Here is a 20654-nt window from a genome sequence, read left to right as displayed (position 1 = left end):
TGTCCCCATCCATGTCCGCACACACGTGTGTCCCTCCTCCGGGAGCATCCCGCCTTCGTGCGCGTACGCGGAGCCCGCCTGCGGTGGGCACAGACACCCCCATCATCTCCTCGGCACGGCCGCCCCTGCGTGCAGCTGTTGTTCAGTGGGCTGTATCTAGAAACACACGGATCTTCCTACGGATTTCTGCATGCACGGGAGGGCAGAAACCCCAGAATAATACGTCATCTCGATTTCCCGTAAAGAAGCGTGCAGATTAGCTGTCCGAAAAGGAAGGGGGAAAAAAAAAAAAAAAGCGCCGCGTTGGAAATTTCTTGTTCATTCATAAATTATTTTGGTGTGTCAGGCTACTTGAAATGGCGATTGGCTGCTCCTGCCTGCTGCCAACCCCTTAAGGATCCGATGCGAAATTAGTAGCAAGAAAGCATGTAATTGACCGAGTCACGTGTGCGCAGGGGGCCAGAAACGGAGCGAGAGAGACGGGGAAAAATCAAAAGAGGGAAAGCACATTAGACCATGCGAGCTAAATTTGCGATCGTTCAAAATCAGGATGTTAGATTAATGCAGAAGACCACTTCGATCCACAGGGAAAGTTTTCATCTCACGAGTTTGGAGCAGAGGGCCCGTGGGGCAACATGGCCGAAGGTTAATTTTCTTTTTCTATTGTTTTACTATGATTTTCGCTCGCTCGCTCGCTCTCTCCCCCTCTCCCCCCCTCCCCCCACCCTTTTTTAACCCAACTATGCATTACCCTTTTTTAGCAGCTCGCGCAAGGGGGCTTTCTCCAAACCCATTGTTACCCAGCTCAGAAACTGTTCCGTACCGCCCACACCGATTCACAACTTGAAAAGCTTTCAGGGGGCTATTGTTTGAATTGTTCCTGTTTGATTAAGCACAGTTGCAGTGGTGGGATGAGAAAACGGCCGTACACCTGTCCCAACTTTAATCGAAAGTTTATTCCAAGGAGGGATGGATACACGGTGGAAAATAGTGGTTTCGGCGCTGCATGTGCAATAACCAGTTGTGCAATCTACCCAATTTTGCTCATTCTCTCTCCTCCACCCCTCCTCGGCCGGCCTCCCCCCTCGCCCCCCCGGTCCTGCGCCTTGCGAGGAGAGACTAATTGGGCTGAGAATTTCTGTTGAGAAATGGGATCGGTCTTAAACCAGCAATATTCAAGTAAAGTATCGCGTTCCGTGCTGTAATGTGGCTGAAAGATGGAGTTAAATGGAAAAATACACGTATGTACAGAAACGTGGGCTGCCCTGGGCTCGGAGAGAGGGAGAGCCTCCGTGCACAGTGTTTCCTCTCTGTAACCTCCGGTGATTTAATTTTTTTACGTATTTTGGGGAGAAGGTTGTTTATTGTAGGATTTAGAAAAAATACGCACTTTTCACCGTTTGCTTTTTCATTTTGTTTTGTTCGCCCCTTTTTTTTTTTATTTTTTAACCCCGTTCTGTTTGTATTAATTCCTTTATACAGCGGCAAAAGGATGTTACCAGAATTTAACTCTTTGCTTTGCATCTTGTCCCTTTCTTCCTTCTTTTTCTCCCCCCTGTCCCCCCCACACCCCCACACCCCCCGCCTTTCCCTCTACCTCAGCAGGGGCGAGTAAAGGTGGAGACGAACCCGGGAAGTTGCCGGAGCAGGAGGAAGAAGAGGAATCCCAGGTTTTGCACGGAACCGGCCATTGCAAATGGTTCAATGTGAGAATGGGATTCGGGTTCATCTCCATGAGCAACCGAGAGGGAAGCCCCTTGGAGTCTCCAGTTGATGTCTTTGTACACCAAGTAAGACCCGTTTTTGTCTTCCATCTCAGCCTGCCACATTTGGTTGAGCGCAGTGGGACTCCGGTTTTATGTGAAGAGAAGTAACTTATTTTTTCTAGGTATTTAAGTACATCTGTAGTTAAAGAGTTGCCTTAGGTAGTGGTTTTGTTGGCAGTGTACAATTGGAGTAAATAAGGTCGTTAGATTGTGCTTAGTCTCTGTGGCTGGTGATTTGTGCAAGGGTATAATGTTTCTTCATATCTTCCTCCTTGGTTGGAAAAGTCTCCTGTGGTTTTTATTTATTTTCAAATGTCACACTTTTTAACAAGGTTTATCATTTGTCACCAGACTGATCAGGAGCAGATATGCCTTTCCTTGGAAACTGTTTAAAATTAAGCTGGGAAAAGGATAAATAAATGTCGGGTTTCATTCAGATAACATTTGAGTACAGTTTTAAACGGTTTACTTGTAAACCTCGAATTACTTTTTAAAAGCTCATCTGAGATTAGTTAGTGAAATTAAGACATAATTATAGTGTTATTTTGCAGTAATTCAGACCTGAGAGTGTCCCTGTGGTGATACTCTGAAGTGTGTATGTGGTTTGGTTGGTTGATTTTTAATTATTCCTTTCTAGGGAATTAAAAAAAAAAGAGTAATTATTAAGTATTCAGACCAAACGCAGTGTCTCTGTAAGGCTGTTGGGGAGACAAGGGGTGTATGGTCCATGGTTTTAATTTTAAGCAGCATGGTTGGTTTGGTGTTTTGAACGTGGAAACTGGTATGAATGCCTTCATGTTAAACGAGTTACAGATGCAAAATTTTGAAATTTTCAATTTCAAAATATGAAATAATAAGGGAACTTTTTTGAGACCTGTACTGTGGTTTGTAAAGAAGACATTCCCTGGTCCTTCTGTAAGTGCCCAGTTACAACAAAGCTATTTTTTAATTTCACCCATCTCCCCTGTGATCAGGGAAGAGAAGAGAGATATCAGGTAAAGAGACCATTTTGGGGTTGGCTAGGGCCATGTTAGGGAGGCAAAATGCATCTTTTTACGTGGCTGTCCGTTTTCTATGACGTTTGCAATGACGGTGAAGGGGGTGTTCCATGATTATAGAGTGACTCCCTTTTAATGTTGCGTTTGGTGGCCCGGCTTTATTCTGCAGTAACTTTTCAGGCTTTTTAAAGTCATGCATCTTTGATTAGGTTAGTAAAAAGGTGGCTGAAACTTCTGAAGAAAGTGCTGCTGTGGCCTGTTGCCTTGCAGTGCAGGGTGAGGTGGATTTCTGGTCTTGGTGCCTCACACACACGTGCCCTTGCACCTAAGGGCCTGCACTGCAATACTGCTGCTTGCATTTGAAATTATGTACAAAGCGTAGAATCCAGTAGTGAACTCACTACATTCCTACACTTCCTGCTTTGTACTGGCATATAAGCTGCCCCCTCTTTGCTGCTGCTTTTTCTCTTTAGAACTGAATGAATGAAACACTTATCAAAGAAGGAGCAGTCTTCCTCCTTTTCCCCTTTTCTTCCCTTCTTTGTATCTTGAGTCACGAAGTTGCTCTTTACAGTTCTGTAAATTACTTTAAAGATAAACCACCCTCTTTCTTAATGTAACTTTGTGTTAATGTATGTAATTTTTTTTTGCTTCTTGAATAGTAGAAGACAAATATTTAAAACACAGCAGTGCTGTTAATAAAAAACACATTTGGAAACAAAGATATTCTTAGAGCTGTGGAAATAGAGAAGTATTGAACTGCGTGATAACCTGATACATTTAAGTAATACTAGACAAGGTTTTCGGTTTCATAATGGAAAGTAGTCATAGAAAATAATAAAGTAGTAGTAAATTTGGAAGTCTATTGAGTTGTGTTCCCTAAAGGATGGGAAGAGATGGAAATGTTAGACAAGTTTGTTTATGACAGTTTAATAATCTACAGTTTATCCATACCCTTGGGTTTCTAAGACAATCACAGTGTAAAATGCAGTGAAAAATACCATGTTTCATTGCATGTTAACTGTGTGCCTCGGTCATTTTGAGTTTACTTAGAGATACGTCTTACTGAGTGAAGTTATTATTAGTATTTTGCAATTAATTGCTCTTGCAGCAAAAGAAAGTATGTTTCCTATCATTTTCATTTTGATGAACTCTAAAGTGTATATATATACACACAAACTTCACAGTGACATGAATCTTCTTTCCATCAGTTTTCTGTGTAATGTAACAGGGAGAGCTACTATCTGTTGTGTTTCAGAGTACATTTTAGATAATTGATATTGCTGCATAGAATGCTTTGTTAGCTAACTAGCTGACCAGTTCTAGCAGTAACAGCCAGAGCATAAAAATGTCTTTAATTCTGTGATGTTATTTAATGCTGCTGCTTGTACGACAGCCTGTTGCCTGAGCAGTGATTGCACCCTATTCCTATTAGTTTAATTTGAAAAAATCTGTCATGTGAAGGGTCCTTTTCAAGGCAAAGATGTTAGTTTATTAATCTGTTGAAACAAAACACTACTGTTCCAACTGCTTTGAAAACACTTCATCTTTTAAGTGTGTGCAGGTAGTGTTGCATGTATTCATTTGCTCATTCTGCAGTTTGTAGCTAATAGTATAATTTTATAGAATTAAGCAGTCTGAGCAGGGGAGAGAAGCTTCTAGTTTACATAGTCTAAGTCCTGTCAAAGCTAGCTTGAACCCTGCAACAGTATTTTTACTTTCTTCTCTTACCCTTTTTTGGTGAGGTTATGCCCAGTTTATGAGATCTTGCTATGAGCAAAAACTTAACAGTATGTCAAGTCAAAATTCCTGTAATAGTTTAAGCTCATTATACCTAGACTTTTGAGCTTGCAATAAATAATTTTGCTTTCTTCTTGGAGTTCCCCCTTAGCTATGTGTGCATTATAGTCACATTTTTCTAAAGTCAGTGCTTTGCTAATTTTATATATTGATATATTTTTAGAGGACCATGCTTTTGTTTGGACTTCTCTTTCCCTTCACCCAATGAAAGTCCTGTTCACAAAACAGCTGCAGTATTGAGTTTTTAACCCTGCCTTTTAAGTCCTTCCTTTAGTGTTAATCATTTCGATTGATCTCCTCTGAACTACCTTCAGACTGTTGTTACCCTTCTGGTAATGAAGTACCTAGAGCTGGATTCATTATTTAAGGTAGAAACACACCAGTCATTATATATGTGCATCTATGTGTCTACACTGTAATTTGGTACACTTACACAAATCTACAGTCTTTTCCTTTGTAGCTCTATTCTAATACAGCTTATATTTTTAAGTCTTGTGGTTGAGTCATTCAGGGTCATATAAAAATTATGAGTCCTAAAAACGATTTTATTTTTTGAGCAGAAGCCATGCTCAGTGCAGCAATGTGTCAAGTCAACTCTGTTTCTTCTGAAGAAAAAAAAGGAAGAGTAGCAATGATAATCCATTGTAACATTTTTAAATGCAAGGACTGTGCGCCTTACTGAATTTGGTTCGATATTGTCATATGTTCTCTTTATAAGTTACCATGGCATGAATAATACAGCTTGTTTCTCTTTTGTGATGTGAATTCTGGACCTAGTTATGTGTGAGTGGCTCTTATTAAATTTTAGAAGAAGATCTATTTGTCAAAAGGTAAAGCAGACTGGAGAGGTGAAGTGAGGGAAGCCTTTTGTGGTGCATGTGAATAAAGGTCTTCAGTGCAAAGAACTCAGAAGGGCTGAAGTTCTCATAGAAATGAAAATGTTCTCAGAAAAAGTTCTCAGAAAATGATGATGTTTGTTATATTTTTTTTGCACATTCAAAATTAGACAACTTAAATATATACTACATCTTTTGGATGCTGGCAGTAAGGCAAAAATGCTGTACATTCTTTTTCACACACATTTTGTAGAGGCTGAGTTAGAAACAAGTCTTTTTTCCTTTGCTTAGTGTGAAGTGCAGATGGTAAAGATGATCATGAGCTGTAGGGTGCTGAATGTAAACAGATGCAATTAAATGCATGTTTGTGAGTATCGAGGGTTAAGAATTTATGTCTGTTTCTCAGTAATGTGTTTTTTCAGGATGGAATAGATTGTTCAGTTTAGACGGAGTTTCTTGGGACCTGGCTCTGTAGTCCAAAATTCTTACCACATTAAGGGATTGATACAATATTTCTGAACTGGGACCTTAAACACAATCATTTTTGGGATCCTCTTTTATGAGATGAGGAGAGGAAGGAAGGGAGGAGCAGCATGTAGGAGCTGGTGTATTTTGTCTTCTCATTGAAAGGAACATAGTTGGCTTGAAATTTTTCACTTTCATCTGAACTTTCTTACTACTACTGCAAAATTTGATTTTGCACCCTTTTTTCTTGCATTGAGTCCTTCTGCACTGTATTATAATTTGTGTATTATAAAGATTGCTCTTACTGTTTCAACTACCTATAACAAAAGAAGGAGGAAAAATTATTGAGACTATTTTGATTGTAAACAGAAGAATAAATGGAAAATGAGATACAAGCAGCATCTGAACAGTCTTTTCCCTTAATGCAACCAACTGTCCTTTTCAATGATGAATCAGATGCTATTCCTTGAATTCCTAGTTTTTAGGCACAGCTGAGCTACTTTTTCTATGACAGAGTAGGGCATGACATTATGCACTCAATGCTGACTTTCTTATATTGTGGGCACATGTGATCCTGTGCTTTTTCAAGGATGCATTAATTCTTTCATCTAGCATACCTTTTTCATTTTTGTTTTATTTGGAGCTTTTAAAAACTACTTAATTGCTCAGGATAACTGGAAGTCCTGGGCAAGCAAGTGGGATCAGTATTTCGTTGCTCCTTATGTTTAATATGACATAGGTACTCCTGTTTGGAGTGTAGAAGTCCTCGCGCAGAATATGCTGTTACAGACTTGTCGTCTTTGACTTCTGCTGGGGACCAGGCAAGCCCATCCTAATCAAAACAAAAGTGGCTAGCAGGATTTAGGGAGGGAGGCTGAGGAAGGAAGTGTGTCTGCAGCGAGCATGTGTGTGGAAGATCCGGCAGGGATCAGCCACGGGTGTCAGCTCAGCAGCCTCAGCTGGTGTAGTGTCCAAATGGGATGAAGCTGCTGAGACCAGGAGCCAAGCTTTGTAACTCACCAGCTGTGCTGCAGTATGCAGAGAAGTGATGGGGACCACTGATTGTGCTGTGGATTGCTGCAGCATTTTGCGATTATTTTTTTTTTAATTTTGAAAAATTCGTTTTGGCTACTAATTATTGTATGAGTTAGCTTAGTGTATGGACACATAGATGGCAAAAGACGTTATTGACAGCTTGATGGTTGCCTGAAGAAACTTGTAATTTGATTATTTGAGTTACGGAGCTGCCATCTTCTTAACCTTCCATATTTCATCTATTTACTTCTAACCCCAACACTGTAGTAAATTGTTGTTAGTAAACCTATATAGTGTTTAAGTGAATGGCAACACCATTAAACCTAAGTGGTGTTGAATCAGATCAGAAGAGTTTTAAATCTTGCATGTTGACAAGTAGAAATCACAAGTGGCCCAAAGACAGAGGGTTGCAGTGGGACAACTTTGTTTTAAGAGGTATTTCCCTCTTTGGGAGAGCAGTAAATGCACCCCTTCCAGAGCAGGCTATCCTTTTCTCCAAGACTGAGGAAGTTGTGCGCAGGGGTTGGGATACTGGGAGGAAGAGGATATTTTGTCTGGGGCACAAACATAAGATATCAAAGCCGATATATGAACCAAAGCTAAAAGGAAATGAATTGTCAAATTGGGAAAAATGTTGTTATTGTTGCTTGTTCTGGTTTCCAACTACATTACCAAGGTAGTAGGTACATTTAGAACCATTCAGAGCTTTGTTTCACACTCTCATGTAAATACTGTTTGATTCATTTTCCTTAAGTAACCCATTGCAGTAAAGGCCTGCCATATTTCCCCACTAATTATTAACAGAAGCAAAATTAGGCTCACCAGTTCCTACAAAGTTGTTTAAAAGTGGCTGTGAAAACATCATTTAAGAATGATCCTAGGAACTAGAAACTAGATGGTAAAGACCATTTATGATGCTTTTTAAAACCAATTAAAATAAATAAGTTCATACTGTTTAAATTTTTAATTCCCTGTATGTAGGAGTGCTTTTTTGCCTTTTTTAAAATCAACTGAAAGTAACCAGGGCTGTTGGAGAGGTATTGTGTGATGCTTGGATCTTTTTAAAGGACAGTTCTTCAGGACAGATTTGGACTGGCTTTTGCCATATTTTGATGGATATCACTGGTGAAAACAGTGAATCCTTAAATTGCTTTTACACCAGCAGAGTATCACTAAACAACCCTGCATGGAAGGTGGGGGAGTGCATCTAATTGCTTAAGCTTATTCAGAAGAAACTGGTGGCCATGCTTTTCCTCAGGTTAATCTGGCTGGTTCTGACTTAAAATGGAGGAGGGTTAACTACTTGGCAAAGGGGAATTCCACATCTCACTCCAGAGATGGCTTGGCTGCTTGTGCAGCAGCTGTGGACTTTGCTGCAAGCATCACAGTCTGCTGTATTGCAGAAAGCTGGCACTGAATTTGGTTTTTTCTGAACATGCAAAGCTGTATCTTGCAGCAGGTTCACCAGCTGCTCTGCAAGCAGCTGAACAAGGCTTTGCAGTAGCAGTGTGGGGTGAATAGGTGAAGGCTTAAACTCCTACAGCCACCCTTCTCAGTGGGAATCCTGTGGAGATGACTTGACTTTTCCATTGGGCAGCAGTGCTGCTGCCTCAGTGAGTTTCAAGAGCTTTTATATCACTCTTCGTGTTGGACTAGATAAGTGCTTGTGGGGCTGCATTGCAAACTCAGCTGGGGAAGTGTTTGGGTTTGTATCTGACTTTTGTATCATTTCTCATAGCAGAGGATGCCCATGATCCCCACAATGAAGGGTGGGCAGTGTTGGCACCATGGAAAGGTGGCCAAGGGTGCAAGCAAGCAGCAGCCAGGGTGAGGTGGAGGTATTGGAGGAAAGAGCTGGAAGCTACTGTCACAGGAATGTGATGAATGGAGCTGCAGTCTCCTGGTGCAAAATAGCCAGAGTTCTTGTGTTGCCATCTTCAGCTGAGGATGGAGAGACAGCGAAAGTGATAATGACTTTTCAAGGAAAAGGGCATTTGAGGGTATTGGCATGAGTACAAGCATCTGAGCTCTCTTAGGAAGTGAAATGTTTCAGGAATCTTTGTGTCACACTTCAGTCTTCCAGTTTCTCTTTTTCTTGTTTAGTGATTACAGTTCAGTGGTGGCACTGAAATATATTGATTGCAATTTTTAAAAAGCACTATTTATAAGGCAGACAAAAAAAAATCAGGGAAACTTTGATACATGTAAATAATATGTGGGTTTTTTCTTCTGCAGAACAGAAATAAGCATATTTACAGGGCATATACATGATAATTTGGATAGATCTTTTTAGCAGATACGTGAGGTCTTAGTGAAATTAATTGATAATCTGGAAACTACAGCTCCTTTATTATTCCATATGTATGGAATTTCAACTTTGAAAATTAAATACATCAAAGCATTTGATATTATTTGTCTGAGTTTGTAGAATATTCTTGTTCTATTATCAGTGCAGGAGCTAAGAAAATCCCAATTTCTATTCCAAAATTCTGATCTGGTGCTAGAATTGCATTTTTTTGGAAGGAAGAAGGCTGAAAAGCTTGGATTAATTTTTTAGCATCATAAGTTAATATTTTCACAGGTTAAAATTGTTTAATACATAAAATCTGACTAAAGGCATATATAGTCAATATTTGGAGTGTATGAATTTATGTACAAAATCAAAGTATTATTTAATGACTACAGCAGCTCTTGTGCACTGTCAGAAAATGCTAACATTGTTATTACATGCATAAATGTGTAATTCTCATCAATTTAGCTGATAGTGGCTTTCTCATCAAAGATAATCTGTTCCCAGAGAGGCCTTCTTTTAATTAGGCATGCTAATTTATAGGTATGCAGTGCTGAGCAAATTTATTTTTCTTGATTGTTTTTATTATAGTGCCACGTGAGGCTACTTTAACATTTGTGTTACAGCTCTCTGTTTATGGCCATATAAATACATGGCCCGAAATAAACCCTGGTCTGAAATTGAGAGTAAAAGTGATAGCCATTGTGTGATTTAACAAGACCAGAATAAGCATAATTTCTTATTTTTTTCAAAGTACAGGTGTCTTTAAAATCCCTTAATTGTGCACATGTGCTATAATTTAAAAAATATTTTATTTCATTTTACAACTGTGTTTTGCAAGGTAGTAATCAAAATCTTGGTTAGTTTTATGAGCCATTTGTAATAATACAATCTTAGGGGAAATAAGGGGGTTTAAAAAGCCTCTGCTGACCATGTGTAATAATTTCTGAATATTCTTAGACTCACTGTACTGGAAATACTAGAAATATATAAATGTAGTAGTATCGCACATACCTTATAGACCCAAGGTGACTTTTATAGGTGTTGGATTAGACCCCCAACTATATCCCTTATTTGAAATATATATTTTTATCTCACCCAGTTTAATTGCCTGGTCTAAGACATGCAGATTATACATCCTGAGAATCAGCCATTTTTGACACTAAAGTGGAATAAGAGCTAAGAATTATTCACAAACTTGTTTGCTGCCCTCTTGCCCAGATATTAAACACAATAGTACATCAAGTGAGGGGAAATTTGAGAATTGTTTCAGTAATGAACAAAACCTCTTCCTCAATGCAATGAAATTATGACATCTCTTCCCTTCTTGTTAATTACAGACCTAGTAAGCCAAATTGTACTCAGTATTCTCTTGTGAAGTAGTCTTACTGACCTGTGAAATTTAGAAGTGCATGTTAAGACTCCTACATGAATGTTTTTACTGAAACTCTGTGGTTCACAGGCTTTTGTTTTCATAAGGCTGTAAGTGTGCATTTTGTGCTCATAAAACGATCTGAGCTGTTCCCTGTACAGCACCTAAAATGTAGGGTAGTAAACAGGATTTGGGTTACTGTTACTTAATTAAAAGTTGACTAAAAGTGATACAACTTGTCAAGTTCATGCATCCATACTATGTTATGTATGTAATTTGTATATACTTTTTACAGTATGCTACTTTTTTCCTTCTGTGAATGTGTAATATTTGATGTCCTACCTAAATTCACCTGGCCACTCATCTACCAGTCTGCTCTGATGCTAAGGTATATCAGGTTGATAATGTGGGTTTTTTCCATCTTCCTGTTGAAAAATTGCTCAGTCCTAAATAAGTTCCTCACAGTAGGAGAAAGTGGGAGGAGTATGTGAAATACTCCCGGTGTGGGAAAGAACCCTCGCTGTGGGCACAGGCAGGTTCTGTTGGAGGTGAATGCAGTTCACCCTTGCAGTGAAAGTGGATGTTGAACAGTCACTGAGTCCCATGCAGGGCTGATGGGATGCAGTGGGTATTGGGAAGTTTTTTAAAAACCTCGTAACTTGCAGTATTGCATGTCTGTGTTGACAAGGGGGAGGATGGGAGTCCTCCTGGCTGGATCCTTTAGGAGCTGTCTTCTTCCCAGGCCCTGGTGTTAGGGATGCAGAGATACTACTCAGAGACAAGGGAGAGAGAGCACTGGCTGGTGGGGAGGAGGAAGTGGCTGAACCTTGTGCTCAGATGAGATGGACAGTTCACAGATTTGGAGGCATTGTATAATTCTCAAATATTTGTAAATGCAGTTAGTCAAAAAGTTTCCATTTCACCACAGTCCTCAACGGGTCTCTACTGCAGTGAATACATTCGCATTTGGCTGTGCCAAATCTGCTTTGTTTGCCTGCTTCGTTGTTTGGTTTTGAGGTTTGTGTGCCTGGTGTGTGTGTTAATTACAGAAAGCACATTACATTTGTAATAGCTGTTTTACATGAGTCAAAATCACATTTGTTCAATGTTTTCATGTAGCATGTTTTGCAGAAACTTATTATTGGGTGGAAAATGTAGGGTGGAAGTGAACTCTGTAAGTAATGCATGGTTTCTTGGGTAGGGGTCTGGGTGGCTCTAACATGCAGGCTGGTCTAAGGACATCCTGTTTGTTGTGTGTGATTCTGGTTTAGAAGCTACTGCGACCTGGGGAAGAAAAAAATGACCAAATAATTTCTACAAGTGTGTTTAACTGGCTTCAGAAATAAGTGATAATTGTTCAAGACAGACATTTTTTGAGGGTGATGGATCTGGAGGTGAAGCAGATGCATTAATAAACCAAGAAACTCTTTATTTCTCATACTGTGGAGAACTTAATATGTCACCGTTGACTTTACAGCACTAGTCACAAAGAGAGGACTGTGGGATTGATCTGTAGAGGATGAGAGAGCAAAAAATTTTTGAAGATGCGTTGTTAAGATGAAAAAAATATTCAATATTTTTAGGCAGAAATATAGTAAATAAAAGACAGATAATTTTATTTGAAGATAAAATTTTTGCTTAGACTTGCAGGAATAGGAATTTGTTAGTGTTAGTTCCTGCTTTTGCAAACACTAAATGGAGCAGTAATTACCACATCTTTCACTAAGGAGTACTTAATTATCCTGGACTATAGTCTATTATCTGCACTAAGAAAGTAGGTTATCAGATTCTCCTCTTAGCAATGCCTTCCCTTTCTCAAGAATTAAAAAAAGTTTACAATATACCAAAATACAATCCATTTGATTTGAAAATGTATAAAATTATATAAATTCAGGACACTGATTGGGAAGGATCATTTAAATTTGATCAGTGCCTACATTGTCTTCAGTAGAAATTATTAAAAGACTTCTATAAAAAATAAAAACGCATATTCCATTTTATATGTATTTACATTTAGTAACTAAATTTTTCAAGAATGCGGATGCTTTTTAAATTAATCTTCAGTCTGCTTTGAGCAATCATCTCTTTATGTTTGATAATGTAATTGGTAGATCCAGATTCCCTGAAGAATTTTCACATTAATCTTCATTAATTAATTTTAATTGAGCAATTACATATTTTCTTCAAATGGCAGATTAATTTATTCTTGTAGTATAGTTTCTTTTTTACTGAGAATAATGATAAGTACCTTACTGGAAAATGATAGCCCATTCCATGCTTGTGTGGGTTTATTGTTAATCTTCACACAATACTTCTTCTTTGGATGATCATTCTTTAACTGGTGACAGCTGTAAATGGACTAAGATTAGACTGCTGAAGCAGCTACAGTTGAAGCATTTGGCGAAAGATGAATTATTTTTAGTGTTCATTATTAGACAGTATAATCAATGTTTAAGATTTTCTGTGATCCACATATTAATATCTTTTTAATGGGAATCGGTATATTAAAAATTATATATAAAACACTAAAATGTTTTTATAGTTATAATTTGATTTCCTTTTATCTGAATGTCCATTACAAGGGATCTAAGCCAGCACTGATGGCAATAGGTGTCATGAAATGCACCTATAGTGTAATGTTCTCTTGAGTGAGTTAATGGCATAACATGCTTGATTTCATTGCAGCATTTCTGGTTTCAGGATGATAAATGTAATTTATTTGTTAAAATTAGAAACTGGTAAACCTTAGCTTAGTTTCTGTTTTCTTCCTCCATCTGATGTGCATTTTGAAAGTACAGGATGTTTTATCTACATTGCAAGGACCAAATGTTACTAAGAGATGAAATGTTGAGCCATGTGAAGTCAGGGAAATAGTTGTCAAGGAATTTCAGTGCATATGCAGAGTTTGTCTCAAGGATTTATTATCTGATAGTTTCATTTGGGAGCTTAAATCAGATACTTAAATCAGAAAAGCTTGATTTAAATAAATGAAAGGGGAATTTGTGTGTATAAATGATCATTCAGTGGACTTGTTTTTTATTATCTTTGTGGCAGTTTTGTAATCTTTAAAATGCCCCCAAAACTAATTATATAACAGTATTATTTGTATGAATTTATCATACACGAATATTCATCTGAGTTTCTTGCAGCACATTCAGCAGGATCTTCATTAATTTAAGTGTAGCTGTGCCACTTTGTGGACAAGTTTGAAATTCCTGGCATTTCAGGTCTGAAAGAGGACTTGGCAGATAAAAATGTGTACTGATCTACTATTTTCTCCACTTAAGTGAACATGTAGAAAATTTAGTACAGGGGTTTTTTTGTTACTGTTTAATTCCAACAATTTAATTAAGTTAATCTGAATTTGTATGTCTTATGAGCACATTGTTCTGGGCACACTAACATCTCACTGCCAAATTTTTGAATACGATGGACAAAAGAGCAAATCACTTCCTTTTATTAAATCTGTATGGAACTAAATTATCAAACAATAAGGGACATGCTTGATACGGAAGAAGGACATTAATACTTTCTTCCTTTAATAATTGGTTTGTTGAAAAATACTGATTACATTATTGTAACATTTTTACACATTTACTAAATAATGTGTAAATATTACAATACTTTTGTGTCAAAAGCAGCTGTTAAGATTTTGAAATGTGAAGTTTTCATTAATTTGACAAATTTTATCAAAAGCTTTCTGGTAGCAATGTTGGTATTAAAATGTTACTATTGGAAAGCTACATTCAGACATGAAATAATCAAATCAGAAGAATTTATTTTGAAATTATGCAAAAAACCCACAATGAAATATTCATTATGAATAGATGCTAATACAGGAAATACAAGATCCCTGAGATATCTGCATACAAGCCATGTTTTCATCTTCTACAGCATTCCTGCGTGTTTCAGGAAACAGGTTTAACAATGTGGGTCACTTTGCATTCTGCTGGGCGGAGAAATGGCAGAGGGCGATGCAGACTTTAACCGCGGTTTTTATACTCGCCAGTTCCCTTCTTGATCAGCGCAGATCTGGAAAGGGCAAAGGAAAAGATTCTGGGCCTTAATCTTTCTGCTCGCTGGCCAGATTTGCCACTCAGCTGTTGGCTTCTCTGCTGCGCTGCAGCTGGCGGGGGTGACGGAGGAACGGAGCTGCTTTTTCCTCCGGCACGGATGTTGTAGGGATGGTGCGATCAGCCGGTGATGCTGCAAGCGGGGCAGGTCGCTTCTGCAGCAGCAGCAGCTGCCTGTGCCTGCTGCGGGGATGGGGCCGACTTTGGGTGGGCAGGGGCTGCTGGGGCCGCGGGTGCCGCGGCGGCGCCGAGGAGGGGCCGGGGCCTCCTTCGCGGCGCCCTGCGCTCCCCTGCCCGGCCCGGCTGCAGCGGGAGCCGCAGGAATTTGCCCCCTCCCGGCTCAGGTTGCAAGCCCCGACCGAAGCGGGGAAGCGAGGGTCAGGGCTATTCATTGCCTATCGCTTCCTCGGGCCATTTATAACCTGGTCCTCCCCGGGCAGCTGACTGTGGTCCAAGGAAGTGATTGATATGAGGGATTCAAAGATTTTTATTACTCTCTAAATACGGTTTAAATGTTCGGTTTGCTTGTTTTATTTAAAAAAAAATAAATTAAAAAATAAAAAAAGCTAACTTGGCACACGGTGCAGAACTGAAAATGCTGATTAATATCTTTGAGGATCAAAATAATGATAGATGAAAACTTGTGAAGGGCAGCACTGCTGGAGCTAACGGGTTTAGTGCTGCGTGTGCCCCATTCCCTGCAGTGACACACAGCCGTGCCCTCCGCTGGCCTGGGCCACTCAGGGATGATCACAGCTCCCCGTGCTGAGGGACCAGCATCACAGAATCACAGAATAGTCTGGAAGTGAACCACAAGGATTGTGTCAGCTTTTAGCCTTGCACAGGACATCCCCAAGAGTCATGCCATGTGCCCAAGAGCCTTGTTCAAACACTTGAACTCTCTCAGGCTTGGTGCCACGACTGCTTCCATGGGGAACCTGTTCCAGTGCCCCACCACCCTCTGGGGGAAGAACCTTTTTCTAATATCTAACTGAAACCTCCCCTGGCACAACTTCAGGCCATTCCATCAGGTCCTGTCCCAGTTGCCAGAGAGAAAAGGTTGGTGCCCCTGATCTCTGGATCAGGGATGGGTATTCCATCAGCCATGGCCAGTCCGCCATCAGCTGCAGTGCACATTGATACACAGGCAATGCAAATAAAAGCACTGTGCAGCAAACGCTTTTCCCTGGAGCTTTGCCACCACTTTTCCCTGGAGCTTTGCCACGGTTTGTGGCAGCACTGTCCATACTGGGGTATGGAAGAAGCCAAGCTGGGTTTTACTGAGCCCTGCACCCTGTGCTTCTCTGCCTGGCCCATAGGAGCTGCTGCACACCAAGATGGCAGCAGGGGTGACATTGAGGACAACTTTGAAAAGAAATGCAGTCTCCCTTTCAGGAGCCATTTGTTTCCTTCATTGATGCTTGGAGGAAGAATTAAACTTGGGTAGTCACAGAATCACAGAGTATTCTGAATCAGAAGGAACCCACAAATGACATCAAGTCCAGCTCTAAAGTGAACGGCCCATATGGGGATCAAGCCCGCAACCTTTGGTCTTATCATCACCCTGCTCTGAGCAACTCAGCAAAGATGATAAAAAATTGGGCACATCACAGTTTTCTGTGACCTCTCGGGCTTGCCCTCCTAATGATCAAGCAAATCGTACTACTAAATAACACACCACTTTGAAGCAGTCATATTTACTGAAATATTTGAAATGGAATACGTTTTTAATAACAAATTATTCTTCTTTAATTGTTAGAACTTTTCAGTAATGTTTTACCTCATATCTTACCATTTCTTTTTAACTTTTGAGCTCTATAATGTGACAAGACAGAACTTTTGAAAAATATTCAGCAGAATTATCTGCTTTTGTTTATTTGGAAGGACAGCAAAGTCCTTCATGATAAAAAGTCTTTCAACAAGATTAATGATTGCTGGATTCCAATCTTGCAAACACTTGTTCTTTAAAAGTAAGACCTGTTCATGTAAATAAAGGTTTCAAGATTAGGACCTAAAATATGCAGCTGAATAACTAAATGGTCTTCTGCTTTAGTCTGTCCTTGGGTGAAGTTCCACATGGAGTTGATGGGATGTTTTTTCCTTATGTTATGACTATAGCTTTACTACTTAAAAACACTTTTTTTAAAAAAATAATTGATAGTGTATACATTTTTTTCTTTATTAAAAAATAAAAAAGTAGTGCATATACATACTTTATATACTATAGATGAACTATATATATTTCTTCACAACAACAGTTATGCTCTAATGGAAATAAAGTCAAGCAATCTTTCCCAACAGAGGTCATATTATGCTGGCTTTTCGGTCTCTGTGGGTGAGTTGTGCAAAGCTTTTAGAAGTTTTCTGACTGCATTTTATAACAGCATAATTAAATCCAGTATTTTTTACATTCCTAAATATAAAATGTATTTCCAGGCTGTCAGCAGTGTTTAATGTTTCACCCCTCTGGGACAGTCTCTCCTATGGGATGAGTTTGATGTGATGCCATTGACTGCGATACATTTGTGTCAGTTGTTCCTTCCTCCCCCATCAGCATCCCGCTTGGTGGAATCTCATGGCTTTTTCTGATAACATTTTTTACTTGCAAACGATTTTTTTAGAAGCATATCATATGAAAGGATTTTTTACAGACAAGCCTAAGTTTGCTTTGGTTGTTTCAAAATAGTACAGGGATTAAAGGCTGCTTTACTTTTATTGCTGCCTTCAAATAGGTGGCGCGTGCTTTTAGAAAGTGTTTTTCAAGCAGAAGTATTTAATGTTTCCAGTATAAAGTATGTTGGTTTTCTGTAGTTTTAATTAATCCATGTGTGCCTTATATTTACATATTTTCAGCTAGACATAGGTTTGTTTTACCAAATGTACATGTTTTTAATATATACATTAGATAATTGGAATATTTAAATGATGTTTTGTATGAAGTTAGCTACTTATTTTAACCTTTCTATGTAAAATTATTTGTCTGATTTTAATGTTAATGTTACATATTGCTTTTGCAATGTGAAATGGGAGAATTGCTTTTCAAAAATCTCAAATCTTGGAGAGCCCAGTAATTGTCATTCCATACACCAGTGCATAATTGCATTTGGTTGATAGATGTCAAACTTTTCATTGCTGTTGCTGTGAGCGCTTGAATTATTCTGCATGGTTATTTTTAAATTAAGCAAACATCTCTATTAATCTTGAAGGAAAAACTGTTTGCTGAAGATATGATCCATGCTAGCCTTTTGCGATTGTTTGGTTTGGGTATGTTTCTTTTTTTGTTGTTGTTTTTGTGCTCGCTTGTTTGGTTTGGGCTTTGGTTTTTTGTTTTTTCTTCTCTTGGATGAAATCCTTACTTGTTACAACCCTGCAGTTTCATTACTGCCTTAAGCCACCTAACTGTAGACTTCTGCTAGAAGAGGCAATCCTTCCCACTCCTTCCTCCACCCTGGCCTCATGTTCCCACCCAGACTCCCATGTCAATTCCACTGCTTTGTAGCTGCAGGAGTTAAAATACTTTGCTCCTTAAGCTGCAAACTAAATAATTTATTTTCCGTGTTTGGGTTTCCTTTGTATAATGAAACTCATAGGCTTTGGCTTTGCTGCATGAAAAATTGAGCTAACTTGAGGAAAGCAGTAGAGGTGTGCAGCCTGAGGAACTGCAGAATACACCATTCCATTTGGTATCAGCACAGTGGTGGAGTGCAATTTTTGAGGAACTGAGCCAAAATTAAATGGGAGGTCTTGTTCCCCAAACTTCTTGTTGCTCTCATTGATTTAACATGCTAGCTAGGACAAAAGTGGCAGAGCCAGACTGCACATTGTATCAGTGCCAGGCTTGGTCTGGCATTCATTTCCTCAGAAAGAGATATTAAGGGTCCAGTCCTGCAAATAGTGGATGTGTCTTGTTTCTGTAACTTTTTTAAAAATAGAGTGAGTTTCCTGTTTGCAACATTTAATTTGTGACTGCCTGTCTGGTGTGTAACTAGCAGGTATAACAGAGCTGTTTGCTTTGCTGGGCACACCTTTTCCTTAATAGTACAGGAGGATCATGTTAAGATCCCTGGAAGTGTCTCCACGATTTGAACTTTCGTAGTAAACTCAATGTAATGTTTATTAACTGATCTCAGTGGCTGCTTCAACTAAGGTTCAGCCATGAACAACTTCTCCCCTGTTGTGCAAACTGCTTCAAAGCAAGCTGTATCAGTAATTTAAATTTTTCATGTAAGGACATTTGAAAAATATTTTCACTGAAATAAACCTTTGAATTGTCCTGAATGGCATAAAAGTCGTTCTTAAAGAAATACTTCTCATGTTCATGCACGTGTTTGTCATTCATGGTGTAAGTGCAGTGCTGCAAAGCACTGTGCCACACTTACAAAGTCACTTGGATTTCATTGCATTTGGCTGCTGATGAGTGAAGTCTGGAAGTGAGCTCTGTGCAAGACTCCTTTGAGTGACAAGTGGCTGAAGGGGTCCTCAATTTGTGTGAGAGCAAGTGGGACTGAGTCGTGTCTGTACAGGGACAGTGAAATTATGCCAGGTGCTGCATACGTGTAATGTGGGCAAACTTAGTAGATACATTAAAACATTGAGTTCTGCTTCTTGCTGATTTAACATGAAGTCAGAAGGATGTTGTATTTAATAAAAGGCTAATGTGTGCTGTGCTACAGATAGAGAGCAGTTCTACTTACTGTATGTTAGTGTTCACCCTGTCCCCAAGGAGACTGGTGAGGAGGTAATACAGATGTAAATAAATTGAGGGAACCTTTATTTATATACATATATTTTCTGTTGTTTGTGTGTGTTTTATACATATACACCTACAAATACATATATATACACATATATAATTTCTGTCAAAGTGAGTGTCCTCAGGCAGCTGGGATGGGCAGTGTAGGAGCTGTTTTTAATTGAGCAAAATGTATGTCCTGACATTTTAGGAAATATTTCTCTTCTACAGAGAGAGATTGCCACTGATGAATGGTGCCTGTCCAGTAGCAAATCTCTGTGTAATCGCATTTGATCAGGATCCTCACAATGAGATTGTCTTTCATCTGTAAAATTTCAGATGGTTTGAATTTGTAGCTACTTTTCTTATAAATGCACCTATGTGTTTATTTTAGAAAGAAAAACTGATAAACTAAAAAAATTCTGTTCAAGTGCAACATGTAACTGAGAATATCATTAGACTTCTCAGTAACTTTGATTTATTGAGCAGATTAATGGTAATTGATTAAAGTAATTTTCTTTTGCAGACAATAATCTGTGTGCCTTGTGCACTGATATTACATGCACATTCTAGGCTGATGACAAGTTGCCTTAACATAAGGCTGACCAAAGTACTTATGGATATTTCTGGTACACAAATAAGAATCAGGAGAATATCAATATTAGGCACATTGTAACAAATTAAATTATTTGGCAAATGATTCTAGCAAAGAGTGAGTTGAGTGAACAAAATAGCATTAATCTTTATTTGTAAGTTGTTCTTCAATCATTATTGATTTTCAAATTTAGATAGTTATAATAGGTTGCAACACTGACATGAAAAGTAAGCCATTTTTTCCCAGGGACTGGGGGAGGGTATGTTGCAAACAAATGGAAAATTTAATGTAAGAAAGAATTAGCTGTGTGTAAGAAAACATTTTAAAAAGGAATATCAGTTGTGAAAGTAATATTTGAAAATCTACTATGAAATGTAAATTTCATTTCCTTTTAAAGGTATTTGCATAGCACAGAGTTTTTTTATTTAACAAAATGAAACAATGTTTACCCTTTCTGAGCAAATATATATAAATCACTCTTTGCAAGAGGAAGCTGTATAAATTTCTTTTCTGTCCCATCAACTTAGCATTTGTGAACCAGCATTTTACAATAAACTCTAGATGTTTTTACAAATAGGATATAACCCACAGTAAATAAATAATTTCCAAATTGTCGCTGGAAATTTGTGGAGGTTGGCCAAGGAAGAGCTTTTCTTTAATACCTTTTTTATTCTTTTTAAGTTCTCAGGTAG

The 20654-nt window shown here is 38.7% G+C and overlaps 1 protein-coding gene across 3 annotated transcripts in view; it reads left to right on the top strand.

Moving 5' to 3' along the window:
- The window catches only part of LIN28B (lin-28 homolog B), a 99495-nt gene that overhangs the window by 14984 nt on the left and 63857 nt on the right, over nt 1–20654 (top strand). The window contains exons 1-2 of one of the 3 annotated variants that reach the window (XM_039728304.1): nt 477–645; nt 1603–1790. In XM_039728304.1, the coding sequence (XP_039584238.1) occupies nt 636–645; nt 1603–1790 (198 nt within the window). In that variant the 5' untranslated portion in view covers nt 477–635. Of the gene's footprint in view, nt 1–476; nt 646–1243; nt 1323–1602; nt 1791–20654 lie in introns of those variants that run through there. The other 2 variants (XM_039728284.1, XM_039728293.1) reach the window with 2 other exon arrangements.

This window comes from Passer montanus, unplaced genomic scaffold (genome assembly GCF_014805655.1).
Source record: "Passer montanus isolate IOZ18808 unplaced genomic scaffold, ASM1480565v1 scaffold11, whole genome shotgun sequence".
In the NCBI taxonomy this organism is placed as follows: domain Eukaryota; kingdom Metazoa; phylum Chordata; class Aves; order Passeriformes; family Passeridae; genus Passer; species Passer montanus.
Note: the sequence above shows the minus strand (reverse complement) of the source record. Positions and strands in the feature narration are given on the sequence as shown.